The sequence below is a fragment of the Orbicella faveolata genome, unplaced genomic scaffold, assembly GCF_042242905.1.
Source record: "Orbicella faveolata isolate gen_17 unplaced genomic scaffold, um_ofav_v1 contig_12, whole genome shotgun sequence".
Classification (NCBI taxonomy): Eukaryota; Metazoa; Cnidaria; class Anthozoa; order Scleractinia; family Merulinidae; genus Orbicella; species Orbicella faveolata.
This window is the reverse complement of record NW_028301539.1, coordinates 25,088,789-25,104,388: the sequence shown is the minus strand read 5'-3', so window position 1 is coordinate 25,104,388 and position 15,600 is coordinate 25,088,789. Positions and strand designations below refer to the sequence as shown.

The window sequence follows — 15,600 nt, the reverse complement described above, 5'->3', positions numbered from 1 at the left end:
GCGTGGCGTCTAAAATATAATTCTCGTGGGAAAATTCAACCTACTTAAGCTTTCTGGGCAAATTACATTTGGCGAGTTTGAAATGTTTGCATACTTAAATAACGGTGGCGTAGTTTAAATGTTCTATCCTTACTATTCCAAGCGATATAAACACCCGCACTTTTGTCAAACAACCATATCTGCTAAAATTTGGGTCACGCTCACTAAAGATTCCGCGGCGATATTTGGCGCCAGGCGAGAGCTTCTTATATATCTCAGGCAACTGATAAGAGGACAAATATTATCGTGAAAATATGATAGTTTCTGTAAGTCGTACGAAGAACGAAATAGGCTCAACAAAAGTTGTAACAAGATGACTCTTATTGAAATTTGAGATCGCAAGAATCGCCCTTTAAGAACACATCAAAACAGTTGTGCGGGAAGTTTATAATTTATGACTGTTGCTCCTCAGTCCCTCGAAGTTCTCCTCTTTTTCTATTCAAATGGTAAAAGAAATTTGCAATTATTAAAAAAAAAAATTGAAACAAGCCATGTTAAGGTGAGAAGAGACTCGGTCTGTGTTATCGTTGCCTAGGAAAAGGACACCCGAGTGAGGCATGCTGTCATTGGACCAGACAGTGTCATCAGGAACAATATTCAGGCCTACCAAGCAGGCCTTGAAATGGAAATCCTCGGGGTAAAAGGAATGTGGAAAAGCCTGTTAAAACCTAGAGAAGATCAACTGAGGAAGAATTGAAAAAATGCGGTGTAGATCAACTGCAACACAGCAGAGGAAAAAGCAACAAACACAGGCCGCGGGCGCTCTTTGCTTCACAAGGAGCCTAAAAGGAACAAGTCAACCAAGTCAGTCGAATTTCGGTGAATCTGGTGTGGATGAAAGTTGAAAGAAGCCACCGAGAATTTAGTCAAACAAAATTATCGGCTCAAGGGGAAAAAAGTCAAAATGACTGCCAAATGATGAAATTTCTGCATGTTTTAATTGTCTCGTATTTGTTTAAAGAGTGAGGGAAGTGCCCTCTTTGGCTATGTGAAAACTAACAGTCTTCCGTATTCAACTCGAGAAACAGCTAGTATATTCACAGCATATAACAAACCGGACGAAATTTATACGCAACTGTGGATTTCGTGTTTCCGGCTAAAGACGTTCAAAGAACAATGTAATGCACTCAACCATTAGAGAGATGGTTGGTTGATTTCACTTCACCATCTGCTTCTCTGAGGGTTGTCTCTCCGATAGTTGTCCCTGAGATAACTTGGCTTTTTAAGGTAGTCATTAACGCCAATCAGTCAACTACAAAACCGACATGCGACGTGTAGATTAATACCTTCGGGCTCAAGGAAACAGTGAAGACTCACATGGTGCTAAAGTAGATTTTAACGTTCAAAAACAAGCGAAGAATCCGCGAAGCTGCAGAAATTGCACGCAAGGAGCTCGACTGTTCTTTCGGTTGACTGTTCTTTCGGTTGGTACTGATCAATAAATTTACAGACAATTATTTTGCTTAACTCTAGGATGTAACTGTTGTAAATTTTAACGGCACATTCTAAATGGACAGAACACGTTTAAAATGTTCCGAGCTGTAGCTCCGAGATTACAGAAACCTTCAAAAAATGCATCCCATAATTTGGCTTTGAATTCTGACACGAGCGACTCATTTTAACAACCAGTCACATCCTTAGAGCATTACAGAATACAACTTGGCACGGGAAATATTAAAATGTTATTAGTTTTCTCTTCCTTTCCAGCTTCCTCTTGAACACGGGTTCAAACTTCGTTCCAAGTTGGCCAGTGCCCATTTATACTACTTGATTCTCTATTCTCTCTAAGTTTGTGGCAAGATTAATGTGAACTGCCAGGCAAATGATCGATTTATGGCGACCTATCTCCGGCATAAGCACTGAACAGGTTTGAACTTCCTTTCCAGTTGGTCGGTGCCCATTTACACTCTCTAATTCACTATTCATTCTGTGTTTGCGGCAACATCAACTTGAAATGCCAAGCAAATGGTCGGTTTATAGCGACCCATCTCCGGCATAAGCATCCAAGAGCCTGTAAAGCACATTTCATCGATCAAGTCTGCGGCTGAACCTCATAATAAATGATGAACAAATATTGCATCCGAAGCGGAAGCCGTGTGTCTTCGTGAACATCGTCGTGTTCGCCTTTTTTCCTACTGGGACCTTGGCCATTGTGTCGGCCAACAGCTTTGCGAAATGCTCTTTGATCAGATTCAGGTCATAACGCCCGCAGTTGAAACCGAAAATCGGCACCTGGTCACACCATTCCACTTTTGCTCTCCGCTGCTTTCCTTGAATCAGGTCAATATCTTCTGGCATGAAGATATTCTCTAATTCACTATTCATTCTGTGTTTGTGGCAACATTAACTTGAAATGCCAAGCAAATGGTCGGTTTATGGCGACCTATCTCCGGCGTAAGCATCCCAAGAGCCTGTAAAGCACATTTCATCGATCAAGTCTGCGGCTGAACCTCATAATAAATGATGAACAAATATTGCATCCGGGAGTGCACGAAAACCTTCTCAAAAATGTTTTAGCAGTGTAAATGTTGAGAACTGAATCCGTCGATGATACAGTTATTTTTGCCAACTGACATTTGGGTATCCTTGTTACGGCAAATGAAAATCGGTCTCACTAAAAAAGTAACTATGTCATTTCTAAATTCAAATCTACAAACCGGGGAAGACTTTCAATTGACTAAGCAAGACTGCTTATGACTTAATTTAAATAATTCAGCGTGTTCTCCAAAAAACAATATCCCTCTTCCTTTCGGTGATTAATAAATAGAGGATATTCCATATGGAGGCCGGTAGACGTGGAATTTCTCTTCGAATGTTCAGCTTGAACACTAAACAAGTTGAACAATCAATTGTAAGTTGAACACGAGAAGAGAAATTCCATATCCGCAATTAAACAACCAGGTATTATTCTGTTTATAATATAAACACGGTATGCTATTACTAATGTAACGTCGACTTTACTGACAAATTAAAAATAATATATAGAGTTTACAACTGCACGAACTATGTCGCGCACAAAGTAAATGTCAAAGCTTGATATTAAAAAGGAAAAACATGAAAAAAAACGTGAAGAGTTCACTGAACTGGCTAAATTAATTAAGTCACAAGGTGACGCTCAAAGTAAATAACAATTAGAAGTTTCTTTCAAACTCGCTGTGTTAAAAACATCAACATTCTGAAGCCTACGACTGCAAAAGTTCTTCAAAGCTCTTACTTTTGGACTTTCCGGTTACCTTCGAAATGGTGGACCTTAAGTTGAAACATGATCCGTAAATGTTCATCCAGTAATATAGTTTCCTTGGAAATGAGACCTGCACATCTGAATTTCACCGGACTCAGTCGAACTGGCGTGTTCTTATGGTATTACCGGCGCCTGCTTAAGGCTGACAGCGCCGAGGAAAAACTTTTTTAGCTTTCAGAAACTTCTCAAAATCGTCGTCCGTGAGCGAGCGACACGAATCGTTCGATTTTGTTTGATTTTTTATCATTGTTCGCAGCCATATCCAAAAACGTTCGGTACACGAGGACTGAGAGAGGCGAACGCGTTATCATGCATTCAACTCGAAAGTGACGAGTGACGTGTAAGCAGGTAATAGGTCAATTCCAATATATTAAAATTCTGACTTCGCTCCGAGGCTTAGGGGAAACAAAAGAAATTAATTATTCATCCCTCATCCTCAATGCGATTTCTTTTGATTGATTCCCCTAAGCCTCGGAGTCAAGTTAGAATTTTAATATGTCAAAATTGGCCTATTGGTGATAGCCAAAACACGTAAAAATTATACGTAATTTCACACGTGTTGATTTACTGTTTTTCTCCGTGGTCGAAATGTCTATAAACAACCACAGTTTGTAAAATATAGCTAGTTTATTTTTCATAGAATTTGATCTTTTCCAATATCGACTTTTTCGCCTGATACAAGGATTCGTAACAATGACCCGGCCATAGTATTAATTACACACTACCTCCATCAAGCAACCGCCTGCTAAGCAGCCACTCCCTGTTCAGAAGCCGGTTATCAAAACGACGAAATTGGTTTCAGGAAAATAATGTAAGTTAACCTCTTTTAACCTTTCACCTCTAAAATTAAGCAGCAGTGGTCACCTTTCGTTGTTCCGATGAGGTTTCTCTACCGGCCTAACTCTCTATTAAGAGGCCGCCCAAATTTCAATACACGTATTTCGGTTTTGTTTGGAAAAGGCGATCCCAGATAAGAGTCCGAAATAGAAATTAAACCCTGGAAAAAGAAAGTCAAAAGGAAAAAAAACATACGTTTATGATCGTCTTCACGTGATTCCGTTATTTAATTGCTCTGGGTAATTTACATTACATTAAATTCCATCAGTTTACACCTCTAAATCTGCTGACATTGCACTAGACTGCATTACGATGCAATAACTCAATAATCTTTTCTAGGATATAAGGGTTTTTGATTGTCATGTTTAACAGGAAGACAGAAATCAAAAGCGAAGAAGCATCATGAAATAATATCAGAAACGGGATCTTCTAATCGTAAATTGTAGTAATTTAAATAATTAAATCAATATAAATATATTTGAATACAAGTAGACCTTTCAATAGTGTTTACTCGGGCTTCGTGTCGCAATATGAAATCGTACTTTACAATTATTGAACACAATAAAAATAAATAAGAGAATCAGGATATTTAAGCTCAGATAGTTACTATTCAAGTTGTTTAGATGACTATCCTTAACCCACCTTCATAGCTCCTCCGAAGATTCTTGATTTTGTCGACTTCTGCAGTGTTCGTCTGAGCATCATAGTTAGTTGTTAATTATAGTACTTATGGGTCATTTGTTATCTCGTGAATACTGTAGCACGTACGTTTGCTAGCTTTCAAACTAATGAATTCGTGGAGCGACCCGTTCCGAAAACGCTCGACATCTTTGTATGTGAGATGAGCGTGTAAGGCATTTCTCTCTCCGACGCTTTCTTCGCAAAACACAACATTCTGTAAATTATGTTGTTCACGAAGAGCGAGCACACGGTTACCAAGCTGAAGCAGTTCTCAACCCCAGTTTCCCACGCTCTCTGCTAGGAACGCCTAGAACCATGACCTCCATTTGTGGCCCAAAACGAACGGCTTGCACTTTTGGACTGAGGCATTTCCTACAGAAGAACCAAGTAAAAAGTGTTCCATGATTGGCGTGCGACGTCGTTACTGACTTCATTAAGATAACTGACTGCTGCATATTGATTCATGAACGCGTAATATTGGAGTGTCATAAGGTCATCGCAAATCAACTATAAGGGACTTTTTACTATTTAAATTGATTTCTGAGCCGCAAGAGTACCACAGAAAGGAAGAATATGCAAATTGATATATCACTACGTTTTACCTTGCTTTTCGTTCAGTTGTTTCATTGGGGGAATTTCCGAATAGTTCTGTACTGAATCCGTGTCATCCCAATCGCGATCCCACAGGGTAAAAAAAAATAATTTACTTGCAAGGTTTAACTGATGACTTCAGTAGTTTTACATTTCAAAGAGACAATATATTCTGCCTTTGTTAGCAGGAAGTCCAAGATGGGTAAGAGGCCCCGTTGCCACAAAAGGGTAACGATAAATGTGCTTAGAGAATGTTTCCAGTTAGGCAGGGTTTGTTTGCGTGCGATGTTGGAATCACAGTTTAGCTGAGACAATACCGACCACAAAAAAGATTGATACTAAAACGTATCCTATCTCTGTAAATTATGTATACCTAATGTAAACCACAGCGTAATTAAATCAGTAAAACCCTGTATTTTCAAAGAAAATGGAATTTTGATATGGAAACGCGGACTTTCGGCTTAGTCTAGAAAATCATATTACATCGCCTATACGGCAATCGTTGTCTGTTGCCAAAAAACAACTCGATCAGTTTATATATCTTCGCTGGTAAAATCAAGTGATCGAAATTGCGGATCACTCTATTTCACTAAACGTTGCTTAAAATTGGTATGCTAAAGTGTAGTTTGCATGTTATTGGCTTTTAATGTCACTTTTATTGCTCTATTTATGTTTTTGAGGTTGAGCTGATGATGTTTCTTTACCACAGCACTCACAGTGGCACAATATATTTATTTATTTTCTGTCGTTGTGTCTACATAGATGACAAATTAATCGTGCTATATGCTTGACATTTGAAATGTTGCGAACCACAGGCGTCCTAGAAAGAGACAATTGAAGTTATTGCAGTTTTAAGGTACATATGGCTGTCTGTATCCGTAAACTGTGTTAATTCGAGTGTGTTCAATTTTTCAAACAATAGCCTTGTGTTAAACAAATGAAGTGCAGGTACCCCATTTAAATATTAAAAAGTTCTAGCTTAAGATTGATCTTTGCAGAGTGATGAAGCAGATGTTAGTAATTGAATGGGAAGAGAGAATCGCAGAGATTTAAATTACACAAAGATTATCAGTTTCTTCGGCGAGAACAGAAACTCGACTAATTTTGCTGCTGGAGGCAATAAATTTTGTGAAATTTTTAAAATCTGCAATTTCTTCATCTCGTTTACTATCTTATTTATTATTTAGATCGTTTATATCCAAACCTTTTATAAAATGATAAAAGCTCACAAGATTCGGAAAGAGTCGTGGGTTTAAAATGAAATGTTTCTCATTAATGACAATTGATGCATCGTATATCACAATTTCTCACTTTTACCTTTAGAAACGCCTACTGTTTCAGATATATGTGGAAATTTATTTTTCTGAGCACCGCACCTGCAGCTTTTAAACAATGCTATAAATAAGGCTTAAAACGAAAGCGCTAGCGCACATCTGTCTTTGAAGATCCACTTTCGAGCGTACATTCAACAGTGCCTTGATCTATAGCTCTTTTGAAGAGAAGTTTAAAATGCAGCTGAAGTTTAGTTTTCTATTAGCCATTTTTATCGTAATTTCGTCTTCACTAGTTTTTGACAACTCAAGGGCAGAAGAATATGAAGCAAGTCTTAACAACGTTAGGGAATTTACCAACCCTCGGCGACGAACATCAAAGGTAGTATAGATCTCCATCCGAAGATACCAATTATTCAGGTGCTGTCGCAGAAAGCGAGTGCTCACCAAGATTACTTTTTTGATTGATTTTGAATTATTATACTGAGCAGTATTGACCTCTGGGTGGTTTGTTTCCTCATTTTAGACCATGTGATGTTACTCTTGAGAGTTCCTGCTTTCAAATTTTCAAATAGTCGCCTGCATATGAATGAATAATTTTTATAAAAGAACAATTCTCTAGAGAATATCACGTGGGGTATAACGGGGCAACAAGCCACGCAAGCTACAAAGCTCTATTGTTAAGACGAGATCAGTTTGTGATATGGAGTAAGTCGTTCCTTCATGCTACAAGAACGTTTTCCTTCATTGAAAGGAAATTTAGAAATGACATAACTTAATGACGCGTACTCATTTTATTTCTAATCAAGTTCCTAGTTTTTCTCTGAATGGCACACTTGGCGTTGTACATATTCATCCAAATATACTTCGTTTAGAAGCCTATTGACTATATGTTTTTATTACATTTATATATTTCTTTTAGCCAAGAATCTCGTCATCACAAGATGTTGATCGTGTGCAACGTGGATTTGAAAATGCGCAGCAACTATCTCAGAGAGCCTGCATTTGTGGACTCTCTTCATTTAAGTGTTGTTATATCAAACCAATGTTACGAGAGGTCAGTCAAATATGCGTACAGCATAATATATTCTCCCCAGGCCCCCAATAAAGGCAGGGTTCAAAAACTCAAGCTGGGTCCGCAATATTTTATCTGAAATACCTGTGTTAAGTGTCTATAACACGATATTTCAAGTCATTCTTCTAGTGATTTCGTTGAGCATTTGACAAAAAAATACAATTATGAAAAATCGAACCCTTTTGATATTTGTATTTCATTTATTGTCATTTTTAAAGCTTTCCTAAAGTACATGTATATTAATACCAAAAAATGTCATAACTATATGACTGGATTTATGAAAACCGTGTCAACACTTTGCATCAAATCACCCATATGCACTTGGATTCCACGGCTCCTAAGGCCTTAAAATCAATCCATGCGATGACAAAAATAGAGAGGAGAGCATGAAAAAACAGACTGACATTTCTTTTATTTTTGATATCGTCTACTTGGGAGCAAGGCGTGATTTCTTTAACAACGTGTTTATAAATGCAGACGTATATAAAGTGCGATATAACGTAAATAAGGATCGCTAAAGTTGAGAGCAATTAACCTGGATTACGAACGACAAACTTCAAAATATGACAATTTTCCTTCACGTTGTAACGTTCCTTTAAAAGCACCCTTGCCATCGGGAAAAATTTGCTGACTCAAACCCTCTGAGAAAAATGGAAACAGTTCACATTGGCAGGAATTTGACTTATCTAGAGTGAGACCCATTCCCAAATAACGAAAATTAGTTCACTTTTATACACAGTTTAATACTGCGCATAATCCGAAAAAGGTAAATTGCTACGTCGAGTTGTTCCTTTTACGTTACGTTCAAGCCAAAACGGAATAAATCAAACAAATGCTCAAACATTAGTGAACTATCTTACATTAAAAATTACCATGACGACGGTAAAAGACTGCAAGCTGATAAAGACACCCGTTAATTTTGTCTTTAATTAGAGTCCGATGACTTCCCTCATCTTTTATTGGTTTTTTTTTTTTTTTGTTTTGTTTTGTTTTGTTTTGTTTTTCTTTTTTTATTGTTATCAAACTTATTTCATTGTTATCAAAACAATTTCTTTTAGCCTGGCAAAATATAATTTGACATGCTAACTACAATTCAGTGATAAGTAATAGGGGTCAATGGACTTGCTTTGGAGCTTTCAGCACTTATAGCTAGAATTATGGCTGTATTTAACGAGTTAAGCTGCTGCCACAGTGAACCTGTGTACTTGTTTATCAAAAAAGGGGAAAAAACACTATAACGCAACTGAAAAATTGTGATATTGAGGTATCAAAGCAGAAGCATTGAAAAATGCTCGAAACCGTTGTCAACCATCTTAAAATGCATCATTTAAGGATAACCAAAAAACTAAAACGTTAAATATTTTCCTTCACAGATTAAGAGGGCTCGTCACAGTTTTGCAGGGGTTAGGAAAGCTGACATCGGAGATAAATCAATAAATAAATGGCTGCAACCGGAAGGCCTTCATTAACGATGATATGGCGAAAGGCATTCATCTGCTACTACGAAAAATCTATAGGGACAATTTAAAGGCTCGAGATTTGTTGTGTTGCTGTTGAGGACATTTCCCCAAGCAGATTTGCTAAAAGAAGACGATGCAAGACCGCTTAATTTATTCGAAGTCGACGACGTTTTGAAATAAGTTGCCAGTGCCGTTCCTGATCTTGTACATGTCCATCTTTGATAGCTTGTTAGCGATCTTAGTAAAATATATATATATATATAAAAAAACAACAACAACAGCATCAGTAGTGATTAACTTATAAGACTAAATAGCAATATTTAGCATTACAGCAATATAATACAACTTCGGAGGTATTGTTGACCGAGGCGTTGTTAATGATTGCTTGACTGTCACGGTGTCAAATCACGACGACTCTCAAGTTATTCTACTCATTCAACTCAAAAACAGCTTGCTCACCCAAAGCATATAACTTTTCAGGGGCAGGTCAGAGGAGGCGAATTTGATTCAAATCCAAGAGAGCTTGATGAAATAGCTTTACACAATACCCTCCCAAATTGCAAAGTGTAAGACCCATTGTTTACACGTTCAACGAGATTCCTTTTTTTTTTTTATTGTTAAACACATAATTACTTACATTGCATTACTCTACTTACAACACGACACAATACTTAACCTACTTACAATACACTACATTATTGTTATTATTATCATTATTATTATTATTATTATTATTATTAATATTGTTATCATAATAATTATTATTATTATTCTTTCTAATGCTTTTACTGTCTTACAAACGTCACTTACAATACATAAAAAAACAACTATTTACAATACTTGGCATTACCTTACTTACTTACAATACGCAATAATGACTTACACATTACGTTACTTCAGGAGTTACAATACAATGTAATTACTTAAATATAGAAAAAAGCAACAAACAAGCTAAAAAGAGACCTCACAACAAATTACTAAGGGAAACGCCTTAAGTGGTGAGAAGGAATTTCCACTTCTGTTGAAATTCCCTTTCACCATTCAACGTGGCAGCAATATATTATCCTGCACTAATGAGATGAAGTCGCCGAAAACGAACATAGTACTATTTAGAGCGTTGATATAAAGAAAGTATTTGCCTAGCATAATGAAGTGGTTGAGGGTCAAACGGTGAGTACAGGGACGAGTAATTCCAAATAATACCTCTGCCTCGGAGAGAAGTAAACTCGCGTTACTTACGGTAGAATACCAACGAGATTCCTTTTTGATAAATGGAATTCTGCACGACTTATATGAGAGGAACTTTTAAAACTAATAGTAGTTTCGTTTATATTCGAAACAACTATCTTTGCATATTTTTAGATTTAAAGAAAAGAACATACGTAAATATGTCAAAATAATGCATCAGTACCTACTCAGGCCCAGTCCACACCCCAACCGGAGGAATTTGAAAACGGCTTTTTCACCCTGCTAACGCATCAGATTTTTTCCGTCCACACTACCCTGGATAATTTGACAACGTAACAATGAATTGTCATTTTGGATTTATGTTTGAGGGAAACTCGTGTAGGGAAATCACGTGATTATCGCCACTTCATCGTTTTTGGAAAGCTCCGTTTTTAAGATGTTTTCCGTCCACTCGAAAACGAAGAGCGAGCGTCTTCAAATTGATCCTCCGGTTTAAAGAACGTTTTTCGAGAAGCTCCGTTTTCGTGACGGATTAGTGTAGACGCTAGGCCTACCGTAGAAATAAAGCTTCGTTTTCAAATTTCAAACCTTGATAATTGCGTCACTGTGTATTTTTATACCGTGTATACCGGTTTATCTACCTCAACAATTCCTTTAGCATTGAGGGTTTAACTGGAAATTTGATCCTCTGGGTGTGACGAGTACTTGGGGAATGAGTATCGCATCTAATCATAGAACACTAAAAATTAAAGGAGAAAGATATGTCTCAATCCATATCATTGTAATTTGCAAACTATTACTCAATAGAGAAATTTCGATATATTAAACCCCACAAACTCTGTAGTTATTCCCCAGAGCCTCGAGTTGAGGTCTATTGTTTTAGGCTGAATTTTAATACATCGAAATTGGTTTATTTAACCTGCATATACACAGAAACTAGTAACAATCGTTTTAAATACCACTTTACCGCTTGTGTACTTTTACACGTATATAAATGGGCTAGTAGCTAATTACATACGTTATCCTTCTTACAGTTGTTTAATTTTTTAAAAGAAGCAAAGAAAAAGAGGCAGTAGGGCAAGGCAAAGGAATGCAGCGATTTCAAAATTAGGTATTTTGAAACCTTCAATAAGAAAAAGAAATTTAATGGATTTCATTAAATAACTGAGATGAATAAGCAAATAAACAAGAAACCTAAGCAAACAAGACCCAAGGAAGAAAAGCACGTTTGTTTTGTTTTGATTTGATTTTCTGCCCGGCTGTTTATTTGTGTGTGCGCGTTTAGCGCGGCCTTTCTTTTTATGCTTTTGCTGGTAGTTTTGTTCAATAATAATAATAATAATAATAATAATAGTAATAATCGAATATTTACCCAGGATAATCCTTCAGTACAAGGTACCGTTATCAACAAGGTCCTGTTAAGGTAACCATATCTAAGGAGTTATTATTTTTGTCATAGCCCTTCGACTGAGTAGTTCTCAGCCATAATTTACTTGGGTTAATTCTGGGTAAGAGTAGAGCATTATCATTATCATTATCATTATCATTATCATTATCATTATCATTATCATTATCATTATCATTATCATTATCGCTCGTAACTTGATAATTTTTTTCAATATTTTATCGTCTTGTAACTATTCGATGATTTATAAATAACATTATTGTCATTAAATTATTAATATTGTTATTATTCGAATGAGATTAAATTTCGATAAACATTTCAAAATAAAAATGAGCGATAGAAATTTTACACAACGTTTCGATGTCGTCATGACATCATTATCAAGTGACAAGAAAATTCTTGTCACTTGATAATGATGTCATGACGACATCGAAACGTTGTGTAAAATTTCTATCGCTCATTTTTATTTTGAATTGTTGTTATTATTAAAATTATTATTATTATTAAAATCGTTTAAGCAAACTGATATACTCAAAGATAGTACATTTTATTTGTTGTGCTCCTCGTTCTGTTAACTCTATATTGCTCAAGTATTTACAAGTAGCTAATGTTACTTAGTAAAAACACATATGGTCCAGATCTCGATTATTTTTATCTTTTGTTCGTCAATGGGCCATTTCCGAGTTACGTTGTGCCTCTGTTTCAAAACGAGGCCTCGTGAACAAATGAGTTTTATGTACATGAAAATGAACCTGTAGGTGGAGCACATTTTTAAGACTCGTTTTGGCACAGAGGCAAAAGGCAACTTGGAGATGGTCTATTCACGCCCACTATGTTAAGAACGTTTCCAAACACATATGTGTTTACAAATACTCAAAACGTGATCCCTCTCCGGTTTTTTTTTGTTTTGTTTTTGGAAGCAAAATGACCCAACTTTGAAGGCTTGTAAAATCATCAATTTCCAACATTAAAGTCTCAAACTTGAAATCGTGTATTTCAAACGATATATTTTATTAATTTTAAATATTCGTACTTAAAACGACCTTACTGCGCCTGCGTAAGGTTGTGTAAAATCAGCCTTAAGGGGAGCGCTTTACTGACTGTTTTAAAAGTACCTGTACAATCTCGAAAAAAAAATTTCAAAAGCAAATAAAAGTCATGTCTCTGTTTTCTTTCTTCAGTTGTTGTTCCACTGGCTGATTTTGGTATTATTATTTTTTTTTTTTTCCTTTTCTCATTCCATAGTGAAAACAGTGCTAACAGAGTGATCACCAAAGTGAACTCTGACCATGATATGCCTGTAAGAGAAAACATGGTTGCAAATTAATCTTTCTGCCCATCAGTTTTGATATACATTTCAGTCAAAAAAAGTTTCAAAACTCCATCATATTTGAGGCTTGAAACTCAAAACTTTCTCTGCCTTACTTCATGACATAAAACGTTTCCAACTTCCCTTGCTAGAACACAAAATAATCCATGAAATTTCCTACATTATCGTGGTAAATAAATTTGCCTTTTTAAGTGAAAAAATTTAAAGGTAAAAATAAACACAACTCAAAATAACTTAAAAAGCTGTTTAATTTTAATTTGATGTTGTTATATTTTCATGAGGCAATATGAAAAGAGACAGCCAAAAGTAATTAAGCCACAACCAAATTACAAAATTTAAAACTAAAATCTTAAAAAATCGACGGGGCCAAGCCATTTACAGGCTGAAAGGAAAATCAGTATTTAGCTAAAAACAGAACTCTTGACTGCCATGTAAAGGCTCGCATGGGATTTGTACCATAGCATGTAAACTAACCTTTGGAACCACTCGCTTCTTTCTACAACACTTTACAGAAGTTAAACCGCAAATGCAGGTGGAAGACATAACACGATTCTCAAATACTTTATCTTGTTGCATGTGCATGTTTGTTTGACTGTCCTCTGTGTGGCTGTCATCAAAAGTCTCCAGTGGCGTTACAGTTGGCTAAAAGATGAAATACCAGAGCAAAATTTAAAAAACTCACGATCAAAACAATTGTGTAACTGTAATATGTTCTACATTGAAAAAAAAAAAGATATGTAACTTCAACATCTCCCTTCCTCGTTCCCAGATAAAGATTTTGCGCTGGAATGAAGTCACTAAAATGAAGGTAAATGAGGATTTTCCTTTGACATATTTTTGTATGACTTTTGAAATATTCTAAATTTAATTAATAATATTATAAAAACAAATGAACGTTTAAATGGACAGTTCATTTATGAGCTTTGAGATGAACACATAAATTGAGTGAACCATTAACGCAAGACTGTCCAAACGATACACTTATGCCACAAGTTACACATCACAAAGATATCAGCCCAACATTGCTCGCCTCAAATGAAAAGTTTCATTCATTGTAGATAGAACATTATTTCAAGTAAAACTGTTAAAACGCAAATAACGTAACTCTTAAACGTAATGAAATAAACCTACGTTTTCGAGCGTTCTTTTCTTCTGGCAATCACAGGGTGAGTCTTCGGCAGTGAATCGATGAGAATTTTCTAGTTGCAGAAATCTAGCAGGGTCTCCACTATATTCTCGTTGATCTAAAGCTAAGGATGACCAAATCATAAGATAAAAGGTGATGAACCGAAACATGGACGTCAGCAACATTTTTTTTTTTTGTGCTTTTCAGTTGAATAAACGGTTAAAAGTTTACTCGATTACAAGATTTTGATACAAGAAACTCAACGACGGAGAGCGACTTGAAAACTGACATTCAAACCGTTTCCCGCATTCGACTTTTTTTTTTTATAAGTTTTCCAAAGGTTGCAGGTGCAATGCTATAAACCGAAGTGAGGGCGGATTTGGACTTTGATTTATTTACTGTGTATATGTTTCTTGATGGAAACCCTAATGATGCTAGAGCGTGGGAGTTTACTAGCACTTAGGAGACAAGTAGAGATTAAGAGTGCGTCATTTCGACCACAGGAAGTTATACCTCATCCTACGAATTCCTCGAAGGTCGTTTACTGTTTCGAGAATTGCAAACTACACCATCATTTTAAGTTCAGCATCTTCATATTACGATTCATCAAAAGTTCACCGAATAGTCGAAAATATGAAACGACCCTAACTCGAATTTCCATTCTTCAGCCTGCTCACTTTTCGGGGATGTTCACAAGTTTAATGAACTACACACATATTAAAGTCACTCTAACCTCTAAATTCAGCCCTCGATCGTAACAAAGCTACGAATCCCTTTTAGAGTGATTGTAGCTAGCTGCAAAATGGTAGTCATGGGAAAGATATACATGCACTAAAGGCTGAATTGCAATTATTCGTTCAGTTGCTTATTTTCTTTAGTTGCCGGTATTTATAGTATTTTAACTCACAAGGGAGAGGGCGATCGATGAGAACGAAACATTTCATGGGAATGAGCACAGTCTGTTTCAAGAGCCTCGTCGACTCTCATATACAGAGTCACTGAACTAGTACTAGGCATACTTCCCAGCATGTATAGTCAGACATACTACTGTGAAAAACATTCACACATGTTGAAATCTGATCTTTCAGGTAAAAACAAAAATAAAAACCATAAAGAGAACACAGCAACACTTTTTAAAAATTAATAGCATATTTGTTGAGGACTTCACCAGCATCATTTATTGTTAAACCGACATGTAGAGTGATTTATTTGCTGATCAAATATGGATCGAGTGGCAAAAACTGAAATCAACAAAAATGGACTGATCCCCAAAATGCAGCAAAATGTCCTTAATCTTAGCTAACTAAGGATATTTAGTGGCCAAAAATATTCAGTTTTCATGTACTTTGATGCAGT

General features: G+C 36.2%; 1 protein-coding gene and 1 long non-coding RNA gene across 2 annotated transcripts; one reads left to right on the top strand and one right to left on the bottom strand.

The window, feature by feature from the left end:
- Positions 1 to 6,817: 6,817 nt before the first annotated feature.
- Positions 6,818 to 9,473, top strand: LOC149117312 (uncharacterized). The gene is made up of 3 exons (XR_016205616.1): positions 6,818 to 7,042; positions 7,583 to 7,717; positions 9,109 to 9,473. It is a non-coding gene; the product is annotated as an uncharacterized LOC149117312 (long non-coding RNA).
- Positions 9,474 to 12,316: 2,843 nt separating this feature from the next.
- On the bottom strand, positions 12,317 to 14,847 carry LOC110046703 (uncharacterized). Its single transcript, XM_020752390.2, has 3 exons — positions 14,250 to 14,847; positions 13,593 to 13,760; positions 12,317 to 13,086 (listed from the first exon to the last, which is right to left on the bottom strand). The coding sequence occupies exons 1-3, from the start codon at positions 14,427 to 14,429 to the stop codon at positions 13,057 to 13,059; spliced, it is 378 nt and encodes a 125-aa protein (XP_020608049.1). The 5' UTR covers positions 14,430 to 14,847; the 3' UTR covers positions 12,317 to 13,056.
- Between the last annotated feature and the right edge of the window lie 753 nt (positions 14,848 to 15,600).